The sequence below is a fragment of the Lacerta agilis genome, chromosome 8, assembly GCF_009819535.1.
Source record: "Lacerta agilis isolate rLacAgi1 chromosome 8, rLacAgi1.pri, whole genome shotgun sequence".
In the NCBI taxonomy this organism is placed as follows: Eukaryota; Metazoa; Chordata; class Lepidosauria; order Squamata; family Lacertidae; genus Lacerta; species Lacerta agilis.
In genome coordinates, this window is record NC_046319.1 from 77,569,249 (window position 1) to 77,594,345 (window position 25,097).

Genomic DNA, 25,097 nt, shown 5'->3' on the forward strand with positions numbered 1-25,097 from the left:
CTCCTTCGGGTAGTGAAAAGCGGGATATCAAATCTAAAAGGTCCCAAATGCTGCAACCATTCCTCATTGGGTGGCTCCTCCACCCCCTCGATTGTTTCAGCGGCCCTTTTCTGAACTTTTCCCAACTCTGGGATATCCTTTTTGAGGCAAGGTGACCAGGAATACGATGTGCACGGTGTTGTGTACTGAATTGCAGGCACAGCACTGTAACAGAGCAGCCAGGAAATAGTTAAAGGAGGTAGTGATTGCTTTTAATTAGTTTCACCTGGGTTGGCTATGCTAGCCCAAGTGCCTATATATAGCAGCAGGGTTTGTGTTTGTCAGAGTCTTTTACTTGCTTGCTGCCATGAATAAATGTGTTACTATTCTATCACTGGCTGGACTCACTTCATAACACTGGCGACGAGGATGGGATCTAGCCAGTGAACTGCCGCCATGATAGAGACCAACAGCAACGCCCGGGAGGGATCGGCTGGCAATATGGCAACACGTGGCTCAATTGAGGAATTTAATGTCAATGAGCCAGGAGAATGGAGTGATTATTGTGACAGACTTAAGTTTTACCTCCGTGCTAATAGAATTACCAGTGCTGAGGAGCGAAGGGATACGTTCCTCAGTGTGTGCGGAAAGGCTACTTTTAAATTAGCAAAGAACCTTATCTCCCCGGCCACACTTGAGTCAAAGACTTTTGAGGAATTGACTGCGGTGCTTGGCAACCATTTTGAGCCGGCGCCTTCACAATTGGCCTGCCGGCAGATGTTTTACCAGCGGTACCAGCAGAGTGGAGAGTCGGCGTCATCGTTTGTGGCTGCCTTGAGGGAACTCACCCGCTGTTGTGAGTTCCACGATCTGGAGGAGATGCTGAGGGATCGTTTTGTGTGTGGCCTGTGTGATGAGAGGCTGCAGAGGGAATTGGTTGCCAAGAAGTCTTTGACCTTCCAGGAAGCTTATGACTTTGTCATCTCCCGGGAGGGGGCAGACCGCACAGTTCGAGAGCTCCGTGGTGGACAGGCGACTGGTGTGCATGCGGTGGAGACTGACACAGAGGAAGGCGTGTCGGACGAGGTAACGGGGGGAGCATTGAAGGTGTTTCAGTCCTCCCGCCGGCAGCAAGGAAGTCGACAGCTTGATCATCGCCGACTGCTGGCCCAGTCGTCCCCCAAGAGCTGTGACAGTTGCGGAAAAGCACACGAGCGACGGTTTTGCAGGTTCCGCAACGCCCAGTGTCGGAAGTGTAAGAGGATGGGCCATATTGCCCGAGTCTGTCGGGCTGGAGACCGAGTGCTGCGAGATGGAGTGGAGAGAGATCGAGAGACTGGAGATCGTTCAAGAGAGAGACTGAGGTGCTGGGGCTCAGAGCCTGAGATTGTGGGTCAGTGTTCTTCGACCCGTATTCAGCCCCAAAGTGATAGTGTACGGCCACCACCAAGGATCACGAAAGTGGTTCGCATAGAGGGGGTGCCCTGTGAACTGGAAGTGGACTCTGGGTCGGGGTTCACGATTGTTTCAGAGCCCACTTTCCGCAGGTTTTGCCCCAAAGCGGGCCGCGATTGTCTTCGTCCCCTGGATTTCTTTTTAAGAGACTTTAATCAGAATCCGGTGCCTGTCCTAGGTGTTGGGGATTTTCGCGTCCAGCACAGAAAATTTAAAGGCAAACTGCGAATTGTGGTTGCAGGGGGCCGGCGGCCGGACTTATTGGGGCGTGATTGGTTTGAGGCCTTCGGCATCCGCCTAGAGGGGGCCCACAGAATAGAGTCGGCACCGTCTTCTTTTGAGGCATTGTGCCAGGAGTTCGCAGCTGTTTTTGACGGACAATTGGGACGATACACAGGGCCGCCGGTGTCCTTCGATCTGGACCCGGCTGTTTGCCCTATCCGACTGAAGCCGCGCCGTGTGCCCTTTGCATTGAAGCCGAGGATCGATGAAGAGTTGGACAAGCTTGTGGAGCAGGGGGTGCTGGAGCCCGTCTCGCATGCCCGCTGGGAGACCCCAATCGTGTGCCCTTTGAAGGCAAATGGCGCAGTACGGATCTGCGCGGATTACAAGTGCACTCTGAATAAGGCACTGCAGCAAAATGCCTACCCGGTGCCAGTGGTAAGCCACGTGCTCGCGTCCCTGGCAGGGGGGCAGATTTTTGCAAAATTAGACCTGGCGCAGGCCTACCAACAGCTCCCGGTAGACGACGCCACAGCGGAGGCGCAGACAATTGTTACTCACCGGGGAGCATTTCGAGTTAAGCGTTTGCAGTTTGGGGTCAGCGTGGCCCCAGGAATTTTTCAGGGACTGATGGAGCGACTACTTAAGGGAATCCCGGGGGTAATTCCCTATTTTGATGATATACTAGTCGCCGGGGTGTCCTCAGAGGAACTGATTTCCCGCCTCCGTGAAGTTCTGGCCCGCCTTGCAAAAGCTGGCCTTAAGGTTAAGCGGGAGAAGTGCTTCTTGGGAGTTCCCCAAGTAGAGTTCCTGGGGTTCCTGGTTGACGCCAAGGGTATCCATCCTACTTCTGCGAAAGTTACTGCCATCAGGAGTGCGCCAGCCCCACAGTCAAAGAAAGAGCTGCAGTCGTTCTTGGGGCTTCTCAATTTTTATCATGCCTTCCTTCCACATAAGGCGTCTATCGCGGAACCACTACATCGTCTGCTTGATGACCGGGGAACTTGGAAGTGGGGGCAGCGGGAAGCTGCTGCTTTCGCCGCAGTAAAGGACTTACTTTCGTCCGATAGTGTTCTTACCCATTTCCGTGAAGATCTGCCTTTGTCGTTGGCTTGTGATGCATCTCCTTACGGGATTGGAGCCGTGCTGAGCCACCGGTTACCGGATGGGCGGGAGGCTCCCATTGCTTATTTTTCTCGAACTTTGTCGTTGGCCGAGAGGAACTATGCTCAAATTGACCGGGAGGCTCTGGCATTGGTCGCAGGAGTAAAAAAGTTCCATGATTATGTTTATGGGCGCCCGTTCGAGCTTGTGACTGACCACAAGCCGCTGCTAGGGTTGTTTGCGCCAGACCGTCAAACACCGCAGATCTTGTCAGCCCGCATGTTGCGGTGGGCCATGTTTTTGTCAGCCTACACGTATGAACTGGTGCATCGAGCGGGTAAAGCCCTGGGCCATGCAGACGCCCTCAGTCGGTTGCCATTGCCAGAGCCGGCTGAGGATCCATCACCGGCTTATGGCGTTATGTCCTTGGAAGACCTGCCGCAACCCCCTGTTAGTGTTGCAGATGTGGCTGCTTTTTCAGCCAAAGATCGCACTTTGGCGCGTGTTTTGGACTGGGTGTGGAGGGGGTGGCCGGAGGGCAAGGTCACAGAGGAATTCCGGCCATACGAGTCCCGGCGAGATGAACTGTCAGCTCATAAAGGGTGTCTATTGTGGGGGAGCCGGGTTGTGATCCCCCCAAAGCTGCGACAGCGAGTGTTGGAAGCACTGCACGAGGGTCATCCGGGAATTGTAAGAATGAAGGCATTGGCTCGCAGCTACGTGTGGTGGCCGAAAATGGATGAGGCCATCGAAGAATGGGTGCGGAAGTGTTGTCCGTGCCAAGAATCAAGGCCAGCAATGCCTCAAGCCCCGGTGCACCCATGGGAAGTTACCAAGGAGCCATGGTCACGTTTACATGTGGACTTTGCAGGGCCATTTCAGGGCCAGACATTCTTGATTGTGGTAGATTCACACTCCAAATGGCTGGAGGTTATACCAGTGACCCGCATGACCTCAGGTGTTGTTATACGGAACCTGAGAGCCTTGTTTGTGACCCACGGGCTGCCTGACACTCTCGTGTCAGATAATGGGGCACAGTTTACATCAACTGAGTTCAAGGATTTTATGGACGTTAATGGAATCCGCCATGTCACCTCGGCCCCATTCCACCCGTCTACAAATGGTCAAGCAGAAAGAATGGTGCGCACCACTAAGGACGCGCTGCGGCGGATAGTCTACGGAGATTGGCACCAGCGACTCTCATCCTTTTTACTATCACAGCATGTAACACCACACTCAACAACTGGGAGGAGCCCAGCAGAGTTACTGATGAGGAGGCGCCTGACGACTCGCTTAGATAGACTGCATCCGGATCGTGCGGCGGATCGGCCGCAGGAGGCTATCAAGGCACCTCGTATTTTCCAACAGGGGGACCCTGTTTATACTAAGAACTATGGGTCCGGCCCTGCATGGATTCCAGCCACAGTTTCCAGGCCAACTGGCCCTGTGTCATACGAGGTTGAGGTAGACGGCACAGGTAGTCTTCGTCGCCATGTCGACCAACTACGGCAGCGGTGGCCCGTCCAGGAGGATGAATTGTCCACAAGGGAAGTGGAGCAATTGCCAGGGCAGGTCAACAGAGAACCAGCAGTCACCCATCCCCCTGAGGCAGTTGAAGTCCAAATGGGAGACAGGGAGGCCGGGCCGGTAGAGGCTGAGAGGGGAACCGAGCCACGGCTAGAAGTTGAAGAGACCCAGGCGGGGGGCAGCCCCCGGGAGTCCGAGCTCAGACGGTCTCAGAGGGTGCGAACCCGTCCGCGATATCTGAAGGACTTTGACTGTGGGTTGGTACGGGGGGATGGGGGCCAAGTGTTTCATTGTGTGTGTCATGCTCGATGTTGTTGTTTTTATCCACAATCGGGTTGTTCTTGGCTAAGAGGGGAGGGGTGTTGTGTACTGAATTGCAGGCACAGCACTGTAACAGAGCAGCCAGGAAATAGTTAAAGGAGGTAGTGATTGCTTTTAATTAGTTTCACCTGGGTTGGCTATGCTAGCCCAAGTGCCTATATATAGCAGCAGGGTTTGTGTTTGTCAGAGTCTTTTACTTGCTTGCTGCCATGAATAAATGTGTTACTATTCTATCACTGGCTGGACTCACTTCATAACACACGGTATTCCAAATACGGCCGTGCCATAGATTTGTAAAATGGCATCAGGATCTTGGGCAGTTTTATTGTGAACCATAGAATAGAATCATAGAGTTGGAAGAGACCACAAGGGCCATCCAGTCCAACCCCCTGCCAAGCAGGAAACCCTCTCCTAATGCGTATTGCATCCTCTTCATCTGAAATGGCTCGTTGAGATGGAAAGGGAGATATACAGGTGAAACTCGAAAAATTAGAATATCGTGGAAAAGTCCATTTATGTAAGCAACTGTTTTCATTAGCTACCGGAGTTTAATATATGAGATAGACTCATGACATGCAAAGCGAGATATGTCAAGCCTTTGCTTGTTATAATTGTGATGATTATGGCGCACAGCTGATGAAAACCCCAAAGTTGAAATTGCTAATTTGGGGTTCTCATCAGCTGTACGCCATAATCATCACAATTATAAGAAATAAAGGCTTGACATATCTCGCTTTGCATGTCATGAGTCTATCTCATATATTAGTTTCACCTTTTAAGTTGAATTACTGAAAGAAATGAACCTTTCCACGATATTCTAATTTTTCGAGTTTCACCTGTAGCTGGATTATAGGAAGCTTGCCTCGGACCATTGCAAGAGATTTTAAGTTTCCTCTCTGCAAATCAAAATGGCTGGGGGCTGATGGGAGTTGTAGTAGTCAACAGCCCTGAGATCTGCGGATGAAGGGCAACTACAAATTCAATAATAATAATAATAATAATAATAATAATAATAAACATCTGGAGGGTGCCAGGTTGGCAAATGTGGCCTAGCTTGTATATTGAGGCTAGCCTTTTTTAAAGCCTCTTATTCTGCATAACTCAAATCTTCTTAGATTTTGGGAATCTCTCTCCTAAGCTAAATGGTAGGATTCTCCCTCCTTCTCCGAAATATGAACAGGCACAGTCTTATTTTAATTCAAAATCTGAAAGAGAACGGGCATGTGGATATGCTACAAAGCACATTTATCGGCCATTCCTAAAATGATCTCCTATTCCACCCCATCCGCCCCAGTTCCGGCCCCAGAAGATAAGACTTAAAAACGGAAGGTTTCCATGATTTCAGGGTTATTTAAAGACCAGCTGTAGGTGTCTGTTTTTGCAAGGAGCATATGAAGAAGAGAACGGCGTTAGAGATTATGCCTGAACAAAATTCTGCCTAAATTTCTTCTTCCAAAACGCCCCACACTAACCCACCCTGCTATGCTGAAGGAGTTTGGTGCTCTCTAGTGGCACTTTGAGAAAACGGCACAGCATGGAAAAGTTGGCATCTGCGACTGTGTTTTGGTCTCACCGAATAATTGGGAGTCTCTCTTATGGTACCCAGAGGGTAGGCTGGTTGCTTAGCAATGGCAATACGAATCGCTCCTCACCTGCTGGGCCAGGTTGCAAACGCTTTCTATGCTGGGTGATGCGATGGAGATAAGATTTAGCTTCAGAGCTGGGGCTCCGTTAAGCAGCTAGGGTTGCCAGCTTCTTTTTCTGACACAGCTCCTGTGCTTTTCACCATGACATGCCCTGCAAAAAGCATTCTGTGATGTTGCAGGTAGGATGATGGGGTTTGGTGATTTGAGACTCTGGTCACTGTGGTTTTGCAGGGGACGTTCCGGCACATCTTTCGGAGTCGAAGGCCTGGATCTCTCCCCAAAGACCTGACCTGGTTGTGGAAGGACTGCAGCTCAGCGACAGAGCACCTGCGCGAAGCATGCAAAAGGTCCTGAGTTCAATTCCTGCCAGCGGCTCCTGGTAGGGCTATGGATATCCTGTCTGAAGCCCTGGAGAACCACTGCCGGTCAGTGTTGACAAGACTGAGCTAGATGAGCGGTGGACCGACTTGCTGCGTACACACACCATAGGTACAAAGTGCACATGACGCCCCTCCTGGGAACCCTGGGAACTGTAGTTTGTTGCGGGTGCTGAGAATTGTAACTCTGTGAGGGGTAAACTACGGTTCCCGGGATTCTTCAGGGGAAGCCCTGCACTTTGAATGTGAGCTGTATAAAACACATGATTTCCCCCAAAGCACCCTGGGAAACATAGTTTCAGAACGCTGGGAATTGTAAGCCAGTGAGGGGTAAACTACGGTTCCCAAGATTCTTTGGGTAAAGTGATGTGCTTTAAATACCTTCCTTAGGTTCCTATAATTGCATCATTGGTCGTGAGGGGTTGGGAAAGGAATATCCCCCCCCCATCTAGGGGCGTGCAAGGTAAATTGGTACCCGGGGGCAAAAAAAAAATTGTAAACCCCCCCCCCCCCAGGCATGGGAAGGTCAGGTGGTACCCGCTGCGGAAAATTTCTTGTCAACCCCCCCATTGATTCCACCACCCCCCCCCGCAAAAATTGTTTTACGTTATTTCATATTTTCTTACGAAGGAATAATAACAAGTAATAATAAAAAAAATCTTTTATTTCTATCCCGCCCTCCCCGGCCAAAGTCGTGCTCAGGGTGGCTAACATCGGATACATAACATTGGTATAAAATCAAACAATAATTAAATTACCTCCTAAAAAACATCTCAAAATCAAATTAAAGTCTAATTAGATGGCTTTCCACAGGGTTGGGGTTGGGAACAGTAAGTGTTCTCTGAACTGAAATTTCAGCCTTCATGACATAGGAAAACAGCCAAGTAAACGGCTATTTTGGTGGAGGAGGGTCAAGATATTAACCGATATGCATGGAATTTCATATATAGCTATATAATCCCTAGTATAGTAAGATAAGACCTTCGGAGCAGGCATTTTCAAAAAAAAAAAATTCAAAAAAATTTCAAATCTTGATAATTTGTCACCCCCTCCATTATGGAACCTGGGGAGGCCCAGCCCCCTCGCCCCCCCTTGCTACGCCCCTGCCCCCATCCCCAATATATGGAGTTCTGAACTTTTTGGAGGAATATTACGTTGACCACCTGGCCTTCCTACAAGGAGCTCAGGGTGGTCGACCTAATTCTCCCCTGCTTTTAACCTCACAACCAGAGCCTTGGCTCAAGGTCAGCTTCCTGGCTTTGCAGGAATCCGAGCTGCCATCTCCTCAGTCTTGCCCCAACCCCCTAGGCTGCCCTGGTTTTGAACAAAGCCACACTTTTCCAGGAAACCGAGAGCTTTTCTGAGCATGCGCTGACTGCCTCTCCATCACCACGGAGCCCCTCTGCGGCAGGAGAAGGCGGCTTCCTAGACACTTATAGGGTGCGACTTGCAAACCTGAGCCCCAATAATTCAGACTCAGTTCGGAAAACGAGAACACAAAACCGCCAAGTGTCCCAATTTTCCAGGGACAGTCCCGGATTTACAGAAGCCGTCCCGGTTTCTGATTTGATCCTGGAATGTCCTGCTTTTCCTTAGGACGTCCCTATTTGCATCAGAGAAATGTTGGAGGTTGAGCCAAGGAGATAAGTACCGGTAACTATACAACCTTTAGAAGACATCTGAACGCAGACGTTTATAATGTTTAATGTTTTTATATGTGTTGGAAGCCACTCAGAGTGGCTGGGGGGGCTACCCAGTGAGATGGATGGGGTATAAATTAAAAAATTATTGTTAGTATTATGATTATGATTATGGAATAGGACGTCCCTATTTTCATCGGGGAAATGTTGGAGGCTGCGAGAACGTCCAAGTTGGATTCAGTGCTCCTCCTTTTTTCCTCCATCCCCATTTCAATCTCCCTCCTTCCGTCTCCCTTTCCCATGGCAGAGTCACTCCCTCCATCTACTCTGCCTGGGACCCCACACCCAAATCCTATACATCTCCCCCCCGTTCCTATGGCTACGAGCTTCAGCCACACCGCAGGCCATAGCGGTTGCCATGGTGATGTTGCGGCATCTTTCTGGGCTAGGCAAACAAGGCCTCTACCCTCTCCTGGCCTTTTCCCAATCTCTCTCCCCACTCCGTTCTTGGACTGGGAGATGGATGGGGAACCAGGGGGTGAACAATTTTGGGCAGAAGGGGTTAGCTGTCTGCAAGGATTCAGGACAGGCGGAAGTCTTGAGGCAGGTTTTGAAACCGTTCCCAAATTCGAAACCTGGTGTGTTGCTAAAATATATTTTGAAATATACAGGTGAAACTCGAAAAATTAGAATATGGTGGAAAGGTTCATTTCTTTCAGTAATTCAACTGAAAATAATATATGAGATAGACTCGTGACATGCAAAGCGAGATATGTCAAGCCTTTATTTGTTATAATTGGGATGATTTTGGCGTACAGCTGATGAGAACCCCAAATTAACAATCTCAGCTTTGGGGTTTTCATCAGCTGTGCGCCATAATCATCACAATTATAACAAACGAAGGCTTGACATATTTCACTTTGCATGTCATGAGTCTATCTCATATATTAAACTCCAGTAGCTAATGAAAACAGTTGCTTACATAAATGGACTTTTCCACGATATTCTAATTTTTCGAGTTTCACCTGTATATGAACCCAGGTGAATGCCAGCAATGTTGCAATTGCGGGGGGAGGAACTGAGAAGGAGTTTAACCAGAATTTCTCGAGATGCATCTTGGGCCTCTCAAAATTTATTGGCGATGTCACCTCACCTCAAGGAAAAGGATGTCGTAGAGTTGGAAAAGGTACAAAAAAAGGGCAACCAAAATGGTCAATACTTTTTGAGGCTCTCCTATGAGGAAAGATCGCAGCGCTTGGGACTTTTTCTCTAAGAGAAAAGGTGCATAGGAGGCAATACGGTAAGAAATTTGTGAGATTTTGCGGGAAAACCAGACAGAGAAAACGTTTTCTCCCTCTCTCGTAAGACCGGAACTCGTCAGCAATCCAGAGAAGCTGAATGTCGGAAGATTCGGGGCAGATAAAAGAAAGCACATCTTCACGTAGTTAAACCGTGGAACTCCCTCCCACAGGAACCAGCGGTCGCTACCAACTTGGGAAGAGAATCAGACTGATCCATGGAGGACGGATGTCAACAATGGAGGAGAAGCCCATCCATATCAAGGTTCCCCTGCCACTAGAAAGATTTCCTCGCCTCTGGTTTAGCAGGCAAGTCCCAAAACATTCAGCCGTGCACCTAAGAGGCACAGAGACCACCGGTCCTTCTCCTCCCCTGGCTCCAAAGGTATCCAAAAGGCATGTCCCTGTAGGGCGTTGTATTAATTTGTTTTAAAAACAACCCTCAAGTCTCCTGTGACATCACGGGCACCGTCACAAGGCAAGATGGAGGGGCAGTGGGTGCTGAGGGCAACAGGCAGCAGCTTTGTGAGTAACTCCCAAGATCAGCCCAGATTGCCACTGAAAGTTGAGAGGAGAAAAACTGGGCCGTCTTATGGGAGCGTGGCATCCTTTGCCCTTTGCTCACGGTTCTTTCTGCATGTAGGCTGCCCACCATGGCGGAGCGAGGGAGAAGGCTTCTCTTGCTGGAACAGCGGAATCAGAATCTGGTGAGCATCCTTCGGAACATCCTGCCTGGCTTCTAAGGCCTCGCTGGACTTCAATGTGCAAATCGGGTGATTTGTGGTGATCACAAGAACGTAACGTTGCACACCACCACCCCAATCTCTGAGCAGTGAGATATCTCCAGGGGTTTCAACACTCGCCCAGAGTCCAGTTTCCTTGGAAGGAAGGCCAGCGGAAACTGTGGCGTCCTTAGGCTATAGGCTTATATTTATTTACATTTTATTTTTATTCCTTTATATACAACCTAAGCATGAGACGAGATATGATGTTGTTGTTCAGTCGTTCAGTCGTGTCCGACTCTTCGTGACCCCATGGACCAGAGCACGCCAGGCACACCTATCCTTCACTGCCTCTCGCAGTTTGGTCAGACTCATGTTGGTAGCTTCGAGAACACTGTCCAACCATCTCGTCCTCAGTCGTCCCCTTCTCCTTGTGCCCTCCATCTTTCCCAACATCAGGGTCTTTTCCAGTGAGTCTTCTCTTCTCATGAGGTGGCCAAAGTACTGGAGCCTCAACTTCAGGATCTGCCCTTCCAGTCTTCTTCTATAAAAGCATAAAAGTGTTTACTTACACATCTGTTCACAAAAGGATCCCAGAAGGCAGACTTAAATTCAGTAAACGTTACATGTACTCGGGAGACTGTCCCATAAGGTAAAAACAGTTCCTTTGTCCTCTCTTGGCTGGAAGCCAAGACAGCATCCTAGCGATGTAGCTTCTTTGAGAGCATCGTCCAAAAGGGAGAGAGATGGTGGCCGGCCTGGTGCTTTTGTTTACCTGCTCAGGTGAGGCCACACTCATCTCCAGTTACACAGAGGAAGCCCAGCCCAGAATAAACAGCAAGTTCCGACTGGCTGGCCTAGAGTTCCCCTTCTATGTCCACTCTAGCAATGTTGTGTTTGATTGCTCCTGTGTTTCACATCCCACACCCATCAAGTCCAGCATCCTGCTCTCACAGTGGCCAAACAGATCCCCTCTCGCCCCCAGTTTCTAACAGTTGATATGAAGGGAAGAAATACAAGCTGCAGAGGAATTCCTGGGCTAGCCTTTGCAAAACAAAAAACAAAAAACCTGGCCAGGCTAGAGCCATTAAAAAAACAATGGAGTTGTGGGCGATTCAAGAGAACTGGCCTCCCCCCCCCCCACACACACACACTTGCCCTGAGGTATGAACAGAGGCAGGGGGGTTGGAAAGTTGCTGCCAGGGTACCTGGGTGTGAGGTGACAGGAAAAGAGGGTTGTTTAGCAAGGTGTGCAGGGAAGAAGAAGAAGGAAGGGGTCCATCTTGGGCAGGTTGGCTGAAGGCTAGCTGGAAGAGATGCCTCGGGCTGCATGGCTGCACTGCTGTGGGGTACAAGCCCCCTTGAAATGACCGTGCTGCAAGGTCTGGACCCCCTCCGTGCAGACTGAAGGTATAAATAGGTGAATGAACAATATTTCTAAAAGCTATGACAGTCTCCACCATGTCTCCGTTCTCCAAAGGAATACAGACCCTGGGTGAGGGCCTGGAACCCCCTGGGATCTTGCCATCGCTCGGCAGAGAGTGGGGCGCACCCGACTTTTGTAACGATATCACGGCATGCCAACTACCAGATGTTGCTACCCTGTTGGACACGGCACTAATGCGATTCAGCGTCATTCAACAAACCCAGGCAAATGCCACGTGCCAAGGGGTGCCAATTGCCATATATTTACTGTCAAATATAAAAGAACGCTAAATATGGACATCAGGTTTTCAGCAAATACTCGGGCATTCAAGGAATAATTGAGGATATTCAACGTCAACTTATCAGCTGCACTTTTTTTGTGGGGGGTGGAATTTGGAACCTTTATATAGATATATTTTTAGAGGGGTGCTATAGGGTCACATTTTCCTCTCCTGTTCATTGGTTGTTGTTTTTTTAAATTTCCCACAGATGGAGAAGATCAGATCCCTTCAGAAGGCAAACGCAAACCTGCGGCAAATGGTGAGCGCCGTAAAACAGCTCGATCCCTGGATCTTAACGGGAGGGATAAGGGGCCCCCTGGGCTTGGCATAGCATGAGTGGAAGGAAGGTCTATAGCTGATCAGTAGGACATCTGATTGGCAAGCAGAAGGTCCCAGGTCGCATCCTGGCAGCATCTGCAGATAAAAGCTGGGAGAGAACCCAGCCTTCAACCCTGGAGATCTGTAGAGAGAAGACTGAGCCAGGTGGAACAACAGTCTGACCTGGTACAAGTCAGCTTATGCAGGCATCCCCAAACTTCGGCCCTCCAGATGTTTTGGACTACAATTCCCATCATCCCTGACCACTGGTCCTGTTAGCTAGGGATCATGGGAGTTGTAGGCCAAAACATCTGGAGGGCCGCAGTTTGGGGGTGCCTGAGCTTATGATAGAGATATTGCTTCAGCCAGTGTGGTGTAGTGGTTAAGAGACTTGTAATCTGGTGAACTGGGTTCGCTTCCCTGCTCCTCCACGTATAGCTACTGGGTGACCTTGGGCTAGTCACACTTCTTTGAAGTCTCTCATCCCCTCTCACCTCACAGAGTGTTTGTTGTGGGGGAGGAAGGGAAAGGAGAATGTTAGCCGCTTTGAGACTCCTTCCGGTAGTGATAAAGCGGGATATCAAATCCAAACTCTTCTTCTTCTTCCTGTCACTTGCTGTCACTGGAGCCAACATAGGAGCCAACTCTCCGGGGCTGCGGAGGCTTCAGCCCACACAATAAAATATTTGAGGGCCCCGGGGCCCTGCAAAGTGGATGGGCATCCCCATTAAGATGGTGTGTGTGCGCACTGTGTCATGCGTGTGTTGATCTCGTGTGGAGACTGGCTGAGAGCCAGCAGACAGCAAAATTACTTTAAGGGAACAAAATGGCTGCAGGAGAGCGGCATGGCAGCGGGAGAGAGAACAAGACAACAGGAAGTCAAAACTAGACTGCAAGTGAGGAAATGGCTGCATGGCTCCGCTCTTTTATGGAGTCATCCAGAGCACACTCATCTCCCAGATCAGGGGGAGGAAGCTCCAGACCAGTGGAACAGAAAGTTACACTGACTGGGTGTCTCCCTGCTTGTGCCAACTATAGGGAAATAAGGAATGATTCATTTGACTGTAGCAATGGATCACATCCCACATTATCACTGTCTACTAACCAAGTTCCTCTTCTCCCGAACTTTGCAGAATTCAAGGCTAAGGGAGGAAAACGAAGGTGAGACGTTTTGCTTCCCTGCAGGCAGAGGCGTAGGAAGGTTAGGTGATACCTGTTACGTATTGAAGTTCTCACCCTAGGCCACTAGGGGTGTGTGTGTCTATAGTTCATTCTGCTGCAGTTCTCACTCAGGTCCGCACATGCAAATGAGGGATTGAAAAGTGACGTTCAGGGATTGGGTAACTACAGAAAGTTGTTGTTACTGTTGCTTGTAGCTGAGTTCTATATAAGCAGGCTGCTGAGCCCTTCAGCTCACTTCTGTTCCTGCCTGGGAATAAACAAGAGCTGCTTGGAGAATCACTGTGTCATCTGATATGTCCAGCCACTATTTAATAGTATCCGGTGCGGAAAATTTCTTGTCAACCCCCCCCCATTGATACCCCCCCCCCCCGCAAAAATTGTTTTACGTTATTTCATATTTTCTTACAAAGGAATAATAACAAGTAATAATAATAATAAACTTTTATTTATATCCCGGCCGAAGTCGGGCTCAGGGTGGCTAACATCAGATACATAACATTGGTATAAAAACAAACAATAATTAAATTACCTCCTAAAAACACCTCAAAATCAAATTAAAGTCTAATTAGATGGCTTTCCAAATTCCACAGGGTTAAGGTTGGGAACAGTAAGTGCTCCACTAAACTGAAATTTCAGCCTTCACGACACAGGAAAAACAGCCACGTAAACAGCTATTTTGGTGGAGGAGGGTCAAGATATTAACCGATATGCATGAAATTTCATATATAGCTATATAATCCCTAGTACAGTAAGATAAGACCTTTGGAGCAGGCATTTTTTTTTTAAAGTGTTTTTATGAACCACCCTAGTAGGGCAGTAATTGTTCCTTGATAATTTGTCACCCCCTCCATTATGGAACATGGGGCAGCCCGCCCCCTTGCTACACCCCTGCCTGCAGGATTGGGAAGACCAGCCTCCTGGTTGCGGCGGGAACAGAGCAGGATGGGCACGGAAGGGTCCGACTTGTTTTGAGGACCAGGTATGCGAAGACGAATTGGTCCCGCAGCGGCGTCTTTCCCACAAACCCATGGAGAGGTTTGGTTCGCCGGCTGTGTGTGCTGGCCTTCTCAACAGGTCATCCAGGGATGGACTTAACTTGAAGCAGTCTGCTAGGATTTTCCCAACTCAGTTAATTCCAAACTAGCTCTGGATTTAGTGGGAAACGGGAACATCCCACCCACTGATGCTGTTGGACTCCAACTCCCATCAGCCCCTGGCCAGTGGTCGAGGGAATGATGGGAGCTGTAGTCCAGCAGTATCCGGAGAGCCGCTGCCCACCCTGCTTGATCCAGACAGATTCTTAGTTAATAGTCACATGTGCTGGACGTGTGAACAATTTTTTTTAAAAAAATTGGATAATGGTACATGATGAAATGAAAAAGATGCTTTAAAAAATTGATTACTAAAAGGCCTGAAGTATATTTGCTAGGGCTATTAGACGAAGAAATATCACAGAGAAAGAAAAAAATCTTCCTGTATGCAAGCAAGCACTGCCGCTAGGGTAGTCATAGCGGCAAATAGGAGGGTCCCAGCAGAGGAGGAATGGATCTGCAAATTAAGTGAGTATTTATCACTGGCAAAATTTACGGCCGCGATAAGAAATCAATCCAAACAAAAGCTAAAAGATGAATGGAAATGCTGTGAGGATTACATGGTAAAAAAAATTGCTCAAAAACGAATATACTATCATGCCTCGATTAAGAGATATGAAGTAAATAAGATAGAAAATTTGGAAATGAATTAGGTGAATCGATATGTAAATTAATATAAAGGAAAATCTGGAGTGCAAGAGTAAGTTTACAACGTTCTTTTTTTGTGGAAGTCAAATTGGTGATGGAGGGAAGTCAGAGGGGTGTGGGGAAGGGATTTTGGTGGTGGGATAAAGAAAAAAAAATGTGTAAGGAAGAATTACAATGTGATGTAATTTACTGTATGATTCTGATGTATGAGAAGTATTGTAATAATTATAAAATTGTAAATGAAATTATAATTTTTTTTAAAAAAAATAGTCATCTTGCCTTAGGAGAATTTGCTTGTTCTCACTGTCTCGCCTTTCTCTCCTTCAGTTTTCAAGTCAACAGAAGAAATCTTACTTAGGTATTTCTGATTTATGTATTTGCCTGCTTATTGGTGTGGGGCAGGGTTTCTAACCCACTTATGGGCTAAGAGTCGGCAGGTCAGCTGCCCAAATATTATATCCCGGAGGTCTCAGCGCAGTTCACAGAAAAGATCAACATAAAAACCACAATATATATAACCAAAATAAAAACAACAACCCAATAAAATATGCATATATTTAAAAATTCGGACTCATATGCTCTACAAATGCACTTTAAGGGTAGGGAACCATACACATGTTTATTGAAAATATTAATATGTCACTTTTTCTAGTCAAAAGATTGAAAGCGGTTTGGGATGAATTCTCAGGTGACAGCATTAATCCTAAATGTGGGTGTCTGCTGCTCTCTTGCTGCCTGTAAGCAGGCCAGGGAAACCGGCACTCACCCATTAAAAGCCTTGGCTAATTTTTTTTTAAAAGAAGGGGGGTGGGGGAAGGAAGAGGAGGAATTGTGCCTCAGTGGCACCTGCTTTTATCCTCAAGAGTCCTGCCTAAATCCATGGAGAGCCACTGCCAGCCAGTGCGGGCAGTATAAAGCTTTTTTTATGAATCATATTTATTGATTTCCCAATACAAATCTCCAATTACCAATCAAATTACAATCCAAATTAATTATACAATTCCCAGTTAAAACAATTCCAATTATGCCAAATTTTTACAATTTTTTTGGACTCTCCGTGTCTCGGACTCCGGAGCGATCTTCACGTCCCTTTCAGTTGCATTCATAGTTCTAATGCTTTCACAGCCTCTGATATATGCCAGCAAGCAGACGAGATTATAACGAACTAGTGCATTAAACCCGTTAAATTAACGGGCGCTAGAACATATGTGGTGAAACATTTTTAAAAACAGACTGCTCGCCCGCCGCCACTTGTAACGGCCGCCCGAAGTCTCTGTGCTCCAAGTCCCAACAGCTGTCCGTGGGGCACATGCTCAGTAGCACAATCCCACGGACACAGGGACTGGACGCAGAGACACTTGCACTTTATTTATAAAGGATAATGTCTCTGTATGGATAAGGTCACTCTCCTTCCAAATTCCACATTCCGGCCGCCGCCATCTTCTCCTCCTGTTGCAAACCGAACTTCTTCGCACAGCCACGCTCCCCCCGCTCGCATTCCATCCACTCCTTTCCAGGAGAGCCAAACACCTCCATAAAATCCAATATCAATCATCCACCAGTGCTGGCTTCTCCCTTTGAAGTGTTGTTCAGCTTCACGGGCTCTCCACAACAATCAATCTTTGCTGCGCCATTACCGGCCGGAAGTCCTCCATTACTATTAAATCATTTCAAATCTTGTTTCAAGTCTATACAGTTTGTATATATGACGTCCAATTCTGCCTAATTCACTCTCAGCAGGGGCGTCGCTGGGGAGGGGCGGTAGGAGCGGTACGCCCCCAGTGACAGGGGAGGGTGGGGGTGACAAGCGGCGGCCCCTCCCACCACTCCCATGCGCCGCCGCTCCCTCCGTCACCCCGGGAGCAGCAGCGCACGGCCCGCCTGCAGCCAGTGGCGAAAAAAGCCGCTGACAGAGGGGGCTTTCCCCCTTTCAGTGGCTATTTTTTTAAAAAAGAAGGGGGGTGGGGGAAGGAAGAGGAGGAATTGTGCCTCAGTGGCACCTGCTTTTTTTTCAATGACGTTTTGATAGAAAGAAAGAAAAAAGAAGGGATTGATGGGGAAATGAATTGGAAAGAGTGGGGTGAGCAAATGACAAAAAAGTGGGTGACCTGTAAACACTCCACAGACAAGTCAAGGTAGATGTGGAGCAAATGTTCATTGTCATGTAAAGAAAGGTAAAGGTAAAGGACCCTAATGGTCAGGGGTCCCTTTACCTTTTTAAAGGACCCCTGACAGTTAAGTCCAGTCGCAGATGACTCTGGGGTTGCAGCGCTCATCTCGCTTTACAGGCCAAGGGAGCTGGCGTTTTTTTCACAGACAGTTTTTCTGGGTCATGTGGCCAGCACGACTAAGCCGCTTCTGGCGAACCAGAGCAGCGCACGGAAACGGCGGCTACCTTCCCGCCGGAGCGGTACCTATTTATCTACTTGCACTTTGACGTGCTTTCGAACTGCTAGGTTAGCAGGAGCAGGGACCAAGCAACGGGAGCTCACTCCGTTGCGGGGATTCGAACTGCCGACCTTCTGATCAGCAAGCCCAAGAGGCTCCGTGGTTTAGACCACGGCGCCACCCGCGTCCCTTCCTTGTCATATACCATATATACTTGAGTATAAGCCTAGTTTTTCAGCACATTTTTTGTGCTGAAAAAGCTGCCCTCGGCTTATACTTGAGTGAGGCAGGCGGTGGGGGCGGCGAGAAAGAAGCCCTTTCTCTCCGCTTGTGCTGCCACCCGCTCTCCCCAGTCCACCATTCCTTAAGAAGTGTATAAGAACAGCAGTTCTTTACTCTCCCCAGGCAGCTTGTTCCATTCCTGAACTGCTCGCATAAATGCAAACTTGCCAAAGGAGGAAGAGGAAGGAGCAGCCCTTTGGGCTGCTTTCGGGCTGCTCGTTCCTCCTCCTCCTCCACAGCGGCAAAGGTGAACCGGCTTATACTTGAGTCAATAAGCTTTCCCAGGTTTTTGTGGGAAAATTAGGTGCCTCGGTTTATATTTGGGTCGGCTTATATTCGGGTATATACGGTAACCGCCCCATAAACAAATCGCAACAAATGCTCAAGAAAAACCAGATAGAATATAACCTCCATGTGAAGTTGGTGCAAGCGGACCAGGATGAATGCCCGTTAGATAAATTGGAGTTCTTGTTATTAATGTACCGAAAAACACACACACCAAGAACTCTGGCCAGAAATTTCAATACTAGGAATAAATCCTACTCATGAGTTGCAGCCAAATAAAGGTATATATTCTGGTAAGAGTTACAGCCTGTAACTCTTACCAGAATATATACCTTTATTTGACTGCAACTCATGAGTAGGATTTATTCCTAGTATTGATATTTCTGGCCAGAGTTCTTGGTGTGTGTGTTTTCAGGATGAATGCCAGGCATAGGAAGTGTCCAAGTGCTTCAGATCAGTTTGAAAGGTGGAAACCTAAAGTTCTCGTATGCCCTTGAATACGGCCAGCAAAATGCTCCTGCGTTTTGCCCACCCACTCATCCGAACCCCCCGCCCTTCCTTGACTTTCAGAGACAACGACAAGATCAAGAAGAAAGTTCACCAGCTGAAGGAGCTTCAGGAATCTCTGGTGAGTCCTCCTTGGCGTTGCCATTCTTCACACGGGATCTTTACGCTAGGCAGAGAGGGAGGCCGACCAAAGACACAGAAGGGAACGGGGCAGTAATATGACCCGTGGCCTCATCCCTGCTGGCATGTTCAGAGCACATTATTTCCCTTGAAAAATTCGGGGTGCCGCAGTTACTATTCCTAGCAACCGTTTAGAAACTACCCAGCACTGGTGTTAGTTGTCGTTGATGTCTGTCTGTCCCGGGAGACAACGGTGCGGCTTTTGGGTGAGTTCAAACTGCTGGAAGGTTGCAGCACCTGCTGCGGCTGTAGAGACCGATAAAGGAGAGACATGTTTTGTTGCAGCCGGGGCAGGGGAAAGCGTCCGGTTGCGCTGCTGCAGATGCGCCGTGGCGTTTCTTCTCTCTCTGTTCCTCCCAGCGGTCATTCCTGCTCTGGGCCCTGCTATGGATACACAACCTGACTGTCTGCAAGAGATTCCTACACGGCGAGGTTGATGTTGCCAGCCTTCATGTCATGTTTGCGGGCATCTTTGCAACGCGGAGTTGGTCTGCCAACGGGCCTGGGGCCTGAAGGCAGCTCCTCGTAGAGTACTTCCAAAGCCCCCTACCCACCAATAGTTGAGGCCCCTATAGTCCAGCAAAACACAGGTTCAAAACCCGTGGTCTACTGATGTGTGGCGTTGTGGATACAGTGGCGTTGTGGAACCTCGGGTTACAAACACTTCAGTTTACAGACTCCGTTATCCCAGAAGGAGTACCTCGGGTTAAGAACTTTACCTCAGGATGAGAACAGAAATCACGCTGTGGCGGCAGCGGGAGGCCCCATTAGCTAAAGTGGTACCTCAGGTTAAGAACGGTTTCAGGTTCAGAACGGATCTCCGGAATGAATTACCGTATTTTTCGCTCCATAAGACGCACTTTTTTCCTCCTAAAAAGTAAGGGGAAATATCTGTGCATCATATGGAGTAAATGGTGGTCCCTGGAGCTGAATTTCCCAGGGGCCAAAAGAGGATCATGCTTTTTATTTTACAAAGAGAAAAGGGGGTGTTGAAAGGACCCCGCTCAGCAGCTGATCAGCAAGAGACCGGGAGAGAGATAAGAGTCCTGGCTCCCTTTCAGCCCCGCCCTCCATTGTTGAATGTGCTGCAGAGGGAGGTTGTTTGTTTCCCCAGTGACATGTGACTGGCTGATTAGATTATCTGTCTGGAAACTGTAGAAAAGGCTCCCTTTCCTTCAGAAGCTGCAGAAATGTGAGTTGAACCCCATAAAAATGGGGATTTTCCTCTTTGCTTTTCCCCCTTTGCAAAAGGAGCTTTGCTTTTCCCCCTTTGCAAAAAAAAACCTGCAAAACTTTTAGCTGATCCTCAAAAAAACAGGGCTTTTCCCTTTGCAAAAAAGCTGCAAAACTTTTAGCTGATCCTCAAAAAAACAGGGCTTTTAGAAGAGGAAAACCAGAAAAAAATTTTTTTCTTGTTTCCTCCCCTAAAAACGAGGTGCACCCTATGGAGCGAAAAATACGGTAAGTTCGTAACCTTAGGTACCACTGTATTTGTATTCTGTCTCACCGTGGAATACTTTTTGAGGTCTAAAATAATAAACGGTAGCCTGGAAATGTTGGGTGCGGACATGCCTCAATACAAACCTTTTAAATATTTTGCTCCCTAGAGCAGGAATGTCCAAATGTGGCAGTGGCCTAAAGGGCCATAAAAATGTGATAATGTGAACCCCTATAAATCCTTGAATATGCTTCTAATAGAGAATTGTCGTAACCTGCTGCTTTAAAAAACAGATGATTTTGGCAAGATGCCGTCTCATACCGAGATAGAAGAACAAGCAAATATTCAATCATAAAGACACATTCATAAGCTAGAACATAAGTGGATACATGAAAATGGCTACACGTAACACAGGTTCCCATGCATTGCACACTAACAGAATGTAACAATCTCTGAGAATCAAGGTTTAGTTAGCAATACCTATTGCGCATGCGTATCAGATTAGGTAACGTACATGCGTACTAAACCGAAATGAGGTAATGAAATATGATTGGTTAAATTGAAATGCTTTGTCCGAAATGTTATAAATACTCCTGCCCAGACCTTTGGGCGGGGTTACAGTTTTGCGAAACGATTCGACTGTAACCCTTCTTGCTTTGCAATAAAGAAAACAAAATGGACTCCTAGCTCCTCTAGTCTCTTGAGTTTTATTGGCGTAGCTCAGAAGAAGGGTATTTCGCCCATTGCAAAACAAAGGCATTTCGGGGGGCCTAATCCAGCCCGCCGGTTGGTTCAATCCGGCCCCTGTGGCAGTTTATTTCCTGCAGTAAAATCCTAAAAAAACAACAACACCTCAACAACTTCAGTCCTAAAAAGGGTCAATGACTTTGGTTAGCCCTTTGGTCGGCCCTTCACTTCATCAAATCTGGCCCTCTCTGAAAAAGTTTGGACACCACTGCCCCAGAGTTGACTACGCTTAGCGGCTGTTTTTATGATCCACTCTTTCTCTCCTTTACAGCAAGACGATATTTATGTTCTCGAAGAGCAGCTGTGTACGTAAGTCAATCGAGAGTCCTTGGCTTGAGGCTGCGTTTTCAACCCCCTCACCCCCCACACCCTTTTAAGCAACCTGGTTTGAAATGGCTCTTTTAAAATACTGTTTTCTCATATGTCGTGAACTTGGCGCTAGGATGTGGGGAGACCAGGATTCAGTTCCCCCACTCAGCCAGGAACCTCACTGAGCGACGTTGAGCCAGTTGCTCTCTGTTAACCTAATCTACCTCGCAGGGTTGTCGGCGGGATAAAATGGGGGAGGGCGGGGGGGGGGGACCCATGTACACCTTGCTGAGCCTTTTGGTGGAAAGGTGGGGTAGAAATTTAATAAATTTATTTAATATGAACAAACAAATGCAATAATGCAACCAAAATGGTCAAAAGCCTGGAAACTATGCCTGATGAGGAACGGCTTAGGGAGCTGGGTATGTGTAGCCTGGAGAAGAGAAGGTTGAGGGGTGATATGATAGCCATGTTCAAATATATCAAAGGATGTCATACAGAGGAGGGAGAAAGGTTGTTTTCTGCTGCTCCAGAGAAGCGGACACGGGGCAATGGATTCAAACTACAAGGAAGAAGATTCCACCTAAACATTAGGAAGAACTTCCTGACAGTAAGAGCTGTTGGACAGTGGAATTTGCTGCCTAGGAGTGTGGTGGAGTCTCCTTCTTTGGAGGTCTTTAAGCGGAGGCTTGACAGCCATCTGTCAGGAATGCTTTGATGGCGTTTCCTGCTTGGCAGGGGGTTGGACTGGATGGCCCTTGTGGTCTCTTCCAACTCTAGGATTCTAATGAATAAGGTAATTTTGGGTTTCATTTGAAATATTTACTCAAGCATTTTGGGTGGGCTGGGTTTTAAATTGCAAACAGTTTATTAAATAAAGGGCTCAAAGCAAAACATGTGCGGTAGGCCACGATCCATGCCTGAAGCGCAGTGTACACCGTTCCCCTTCATTTTGGCGGGTGTGCATTAGTGTGTTTGCATGGGAGAATGTTCCGGAAACGTGAAGGAAATGTTTCGTTTTCGAAGTGATTTTTTTTTTTACCTGCGACATTTCAAAAATCATTCTGGGACCCTACCCCTTCAAATCCCTCACATGTGTGTGTGTGTGCGTGTGCACACACCGGGGGGGGGGACGGGGGGACGGGGACAGACTTGATTTTGAGATCTAATGCAACCCGGCATCTGCTCCTCAAATGCAATTCGCATTTCCAAGGAGAAAGAAGCGAAGAGGCGACCACGGTTCAGTGATCTTCCTTATGCGCTCCTTGGGTGAGCAGATGCTGAGTAGAAGGAGAGAGAGATAGAGAGAAAGAGAAATAGAAAATGTCCCTGGAGTGAGAGGCAGTTGCCTAGTGACTATCAAAACAAAATGGAACTTATTTATAGCTTAGGTTACACAGGGATGGAGGGGAGGCGTTTCTGCGTCAGGAGCGGATTGAGTCCTTCATTTAAAAATAGGGCTACCATATGTCTGGAATATCCCGGACATTCGCCCGTCGAAAATGATGTCCGGGGAAAACCCAGTTGCATGTCAATGACCCAACCCCTCCCATGGAAAATAAAGACACAGACACAATAAGTAAAGTTAAAATGGGCGAATAAAAGGCCACAGCTTTATTGGTTACGGATGTTGGGCGGTATTGGCTTTAGGCATTGGAACTAACCGACTATATCTGACTCCAGTACGTCGTGCTGGCAGTTCGGGAAGGGATAACCACTGATGGGAGAAACCCTGCTGCTGCACATCAGCTAGGGACTCATCCTGTGATCACCGGTATGGGGCGTGCCTTAGGCTCTCGCCTTCCACAGTTCCGGACAGTGCCACGCCCCCCCGGACTCCTTTAACGAAGTACCCTTCAGCATTTGGGGGGAGGTGATGGCCCAACCCCCCCCCTTTCATAATTCCTGAGATAATCCAATGCCTAACCGCCAAGCCAAAGTTGTGACGAATTGCTACAAGGTAGGCGAAAAACCACCAGGCTGGAGCCAATTTGCCAAGTGGGAAAATTCCTACCAGGCCTCTCAACAGCGACCGACCGTAGTCCATAGCAAGGTCCAGAAAACCTGCCTAAAGGGTGGGTGGGTGGGAAAACTGCAAATCGACGGGATTTTGAGATCTAATGCAACCCGGCACCTGCTCCTCAAATACCCTGGGTGTGCTCCCGCTGTAATCCAGCCCTCGCCAGCTGTGCCAGTTGGTCAGCTGGCCAGGAACCGCACCCAAGACTCGGCCAATGCCAGGGGATGAGCCAGCCATCCCCTGTGCATGTGCAGGGCTCGTGTTGCCTGCAACCCCCCCCCCCTCCTTCCTATGGGCGGAAGGGGCTGAGCATGGCAGCCCATATCGGAAGTGTAGGGTTTTTGTGTTTGTTTGTTTGGCAATTTCCTTAAAAAATAGCTCTAAAACTTCCATTTTTTGTGGTGGTGGTGGTGGGGGAGAGGTTTTGCAGAAGAAAGCTCAACCGCTTTTTTCACTTTCTGAAAAATGGCAGCCCTGTCTAAAATATTCCTTACCCTGTATGTAGGACCTTCTGATCGGCAAGCCCTAGGCTCAGTGGTTTAACCCACAGCGCCACCCGCGTGCGAATTGGGTTTAGTAGTAATAAATTCGCACCCCCTACTCTGGTCCTAGTTTTGCACCTGACTTCTGTTTTCTCCAAATGTCCTCCCCCCCCCCCAGGTTCCTGTACTTGCCAAGGGGAGATCAAAAGGTAAGACCATTTCATGCCTTCTGGTGTGACTTTTATCGATTACACAAATAACTAGGCATATGGTAAAACAGCACACATAGTCTGGAGCCCAGTCTGGAGTGCGCAAAGCACACCTTACTTTTCCTTTCCCCTTTCCTATAAGTTCTAATCGCTACCGATGCAAAATACCAGCCACCAGTCTAAGGAACACACAGTAATAGACATCACTTCCTATCAGTAGCAACCGTAATAATTTTGGTATGTTCACTTTGACGCAATGTTGTCGACACTTTCGGAAACGTTTATTGTTTAATTTCTGTTCCACTCCTGTTGGATTTCTGTTTTTATTTCTAATTGTTGTTTAATTTATGTTTTCATGTAAACTGTCTGTTACGTTGTACGCTCCAGTGCAAAGATATATCTCAATGCCGCCGGGTTTAAAAGTTGAAAACAGCTTAAAGATGAAAACGAATAAAACCTACGTTACCAAAAATAAAAATAAAAAAGTAAGGCACTTCCTGTTGTAGCTGGACTTCCCCTATTCTCAAATCTCCTCTTCCTGTTCCAAACCAGAGTTTTTACCTTTCCTGGATCAGCCTGCACATGATCCTAGCACATTTGTGGCAATGCGTTCCTTGGTAAAGGTAACGGTGTGAAGGCTAAACTACAATGCCCAGAATTCTCTGAGGGAAATCAGGTGCTCCAAATGTGCTTTAAAAGTCTGACTTTGAGAACAGCTTTGCCTGGGACAGATTCTGCTTCCTGAAAGAGTTCCCTTGCTTGCAGTTGACTGGAGCAGGGGTAGGCAACCTAAGGCCTGTGGGCCGGATGCGGCCCAATTGCCTTCTAAATCCCAGGTGGATGAGCCCCACCTGCCCCTCACTTCCCTCTCCAGCTTGTGCACAAACCGCCTTCTTGACTGTTGGCCCCACAGTGTGGTGTAGTGGTTAAGAGCCGTAGACTCGTAATCTGGGGAACCGGGTTCGCTTCCCTGCTCCTCCACATGCAGCTGCTGGGTGACCTTGGGCTAGTCAC

General features: G+C 48.1%; 1 protein-coding gene and 1 long non-coding RNA gene across 3 annotated transcripts; both read left to right on the plus strand.

Annotated features, from left to right (window-relative positions):
- Nucleotides 1-435: 435 nt before the first annotated feature.
- Nucleotides 436-10,312, plus strand: LOC117052059 (uncharacterized protein K02A2.6-like). The gene is made up of 2 exons (XM_033158785.1): nt 436-4,544; nt 10,213-10,312. Exons 1-2 carry the CDS (start codon nt 436-438, stop codon nt 10,310-10,312), a joined length of 4,209 nt encoding a protein of 1,402 aa, XP_033014676.1.
- Nucleotides 10,313-15,558: 5,246 nt separating this feature from the next.
- On the plus strand, nt 15,559-24,083 carry LOC117050610. Of its 2 annotated transcripts, none has more exons than XR_004427113.1 (4): nt 15,559-15,594; nt 18,762-18,819; nt 21,335-21,372; nt 24,053-24,083. It is a non-coding gene; the product is annotated as an uncharacterized LOC117050610 (long non-coding RNA). The 2 variants fall into 2 exon arrangements; XR_004427114.1 differs by having other exon boundaries at nt 21,335-21,368.
- Nucleotides 24,084-25,097: the final 1,014 nt, after the last annotated feature.

Excerpts from the sequence above, each read along its gene's own strand:
- LOC117052059 (XM_033158785.1), top strand. The coding sequence starts at position 436 with ATGATAGAGACCAACAGCAACGCCCGGGAGGGATCGGCTGGCAATATG. Across the intron at positions 4,545-10,212 it reads CTGAAGGACTTTGACTGTGG|GCTGCCCACCATGGCGGAGC; the intron begins GTTGGTACGGGG and ends TTCTGCATGTAG.